This window comes from Bison bison, unplaced genomic scaffold (assembly GCF_000754665.1).
Source record: "Bison bison bison isolate TAMUID 2011002044 unplaced genomic scaffold, Bison_UMD1.0 scf7180017846165, whole genome shotgun sequence".
Taxonomy (NCBI): domain Eukaryota; kingdom Metazoa; phylum Chordata; class Mammalia; order Artiodactyla; family Bovidae; genus Bison; species Bison bison.
The window spans coordinates 11,763-13,212 of NW_011476738.1; the positions used below are offsets into that span (position 1 = coordinate 11,763).

The window sequence follows — 1,450 nt, forward strand, 5'->3', positions numbered from 1 at the left end:
TGCAGTAGTGGCAGTCGAACTTCTCAGCCATGGTGCCTACTTTATAGCTGGAAGGACCTGTAGGGGGTGAACAAGAGGGACAAAGAGCCAAGGGTTAGGCTGGAGAGTGTGCCTGAGGGGCTCCAGGGAGGCCACCCTGGGACCCAGGCAACAGGCACCTCACCAAGACACCCGTGACAAAAGCATCCTGCCATGAGTCCCTGGCACCCTGAAGGGGGGGTACGGTTGGTGAGCGAGGGCAGGGCTGGGATGGGCAGGCTGGAGAGGGGAGGCCGGTCTACACCAAAGGACATGCTGCTCTGGGTCGAGTCTGCAGGTGGCAGCTCGTGGGCTCCCCCTTCACAGGAAGGAGGTGCCCAGATCCTCACCAGAGACCCAACCAGGAGCCCCGTCACCCTCCCCAACTTTCTCAGCACAGAGAGTATCATCTGGAGGCCCCGCTCTCCTAGCTGCAAAGCTCAGTTCATCTGAACAAAAACTTACTACTAACTCTAGACCACGCTAGGCATGGAAGCAATAATTAGTCATTTAGTTTAAATGTCTGCATTTATTTTAAACATGCCAGAGCACTTTTTAATCCCTACAAAGATCCTAAAGATTTATTACAAGATACTTTACTAACTTTTGAAGCCCAAGCATTCAGGCAAAAGAGGACTTATTAAAATGGCATCTCCATAGGTACCAGCCAGTTTTGCAACTGAAAACTATCTGTCATAGTGACATTTGGTTTTGAGATGAGCCAAAATCAAATTCCCCTTTGTTAGAGCATGTGAAGATCAATATGGTTAATAAACTATACGATTTAGGACATTTGCCTTTTAAAAAAAAAAAAATTGCAACTGTAAAGTATAATCTGGGCAAAAAAGACTTTTAAAAGATTTTAAGTTGATTATTCCAAGAACCCCTTCCACTTTGTTCCTATGAACAACTCCCCGTGCCCCCTCCCCACCCCAAAGTCACAGCCCATAAAAAGCACTCTGAATCCTGCTACTTAAAAGATAACAAATATGAATTTCTATTAGCTCCCAACTTTTGTAAGCATATGCTAATTTCTTCCTCTCTCCCTGAAAAAGAAATTTACACTGGTAAATAGACAATGATTATTTAATTTGCCCAGGAAACACCAAAACAGACACTATTTTCTCCAGCTACCCACAAACATGGTTACTGGGTGAGCCAACATCCCAGGACTAATTTAGAGAGAAAGGAGGGAAGAGGAACGAGCACTTGCCTGGTACTCACCGTAGCTCTTCCGCTAACTGAACAGCCCCGGACTCCCACTTTGGGTCCCATTCCCTAGTTTTTTTTTTATTACAAACACATGTCCACGTTGTTTGGATCCTGTTGCCGCAGGCAACCAAACAGCAGAGTGAGCTAAGGAAACCACACCCTGTGTCTGAGCAGCGCCAGGGAAGGCGGTGAACTCTCACTCAGAACCAGCAGCCTCCAG

General features: G+C 46.8%; 1 protein-coding gene across 1 annotated transcript in view; it reads right to left on the reverse strand.

The window, feature by feature from the left end:
* Positions 1-1,450, reverse strand: part of FHL1 (four and a half LIM domains 1) — an 11,671-nt gene that overhangs the window by 4,659 nt on the left and 5,562 nt on the right. The window contains exon 2 of the mRNA XM_010838788.1: positions 2-57. Within this exon, the coding sequence (XP_010837090.1) occupies positions 2-57 (56 nt within the window). The remainder of the gene's footprint in view (position 1; positions 58-1,450) is intronic.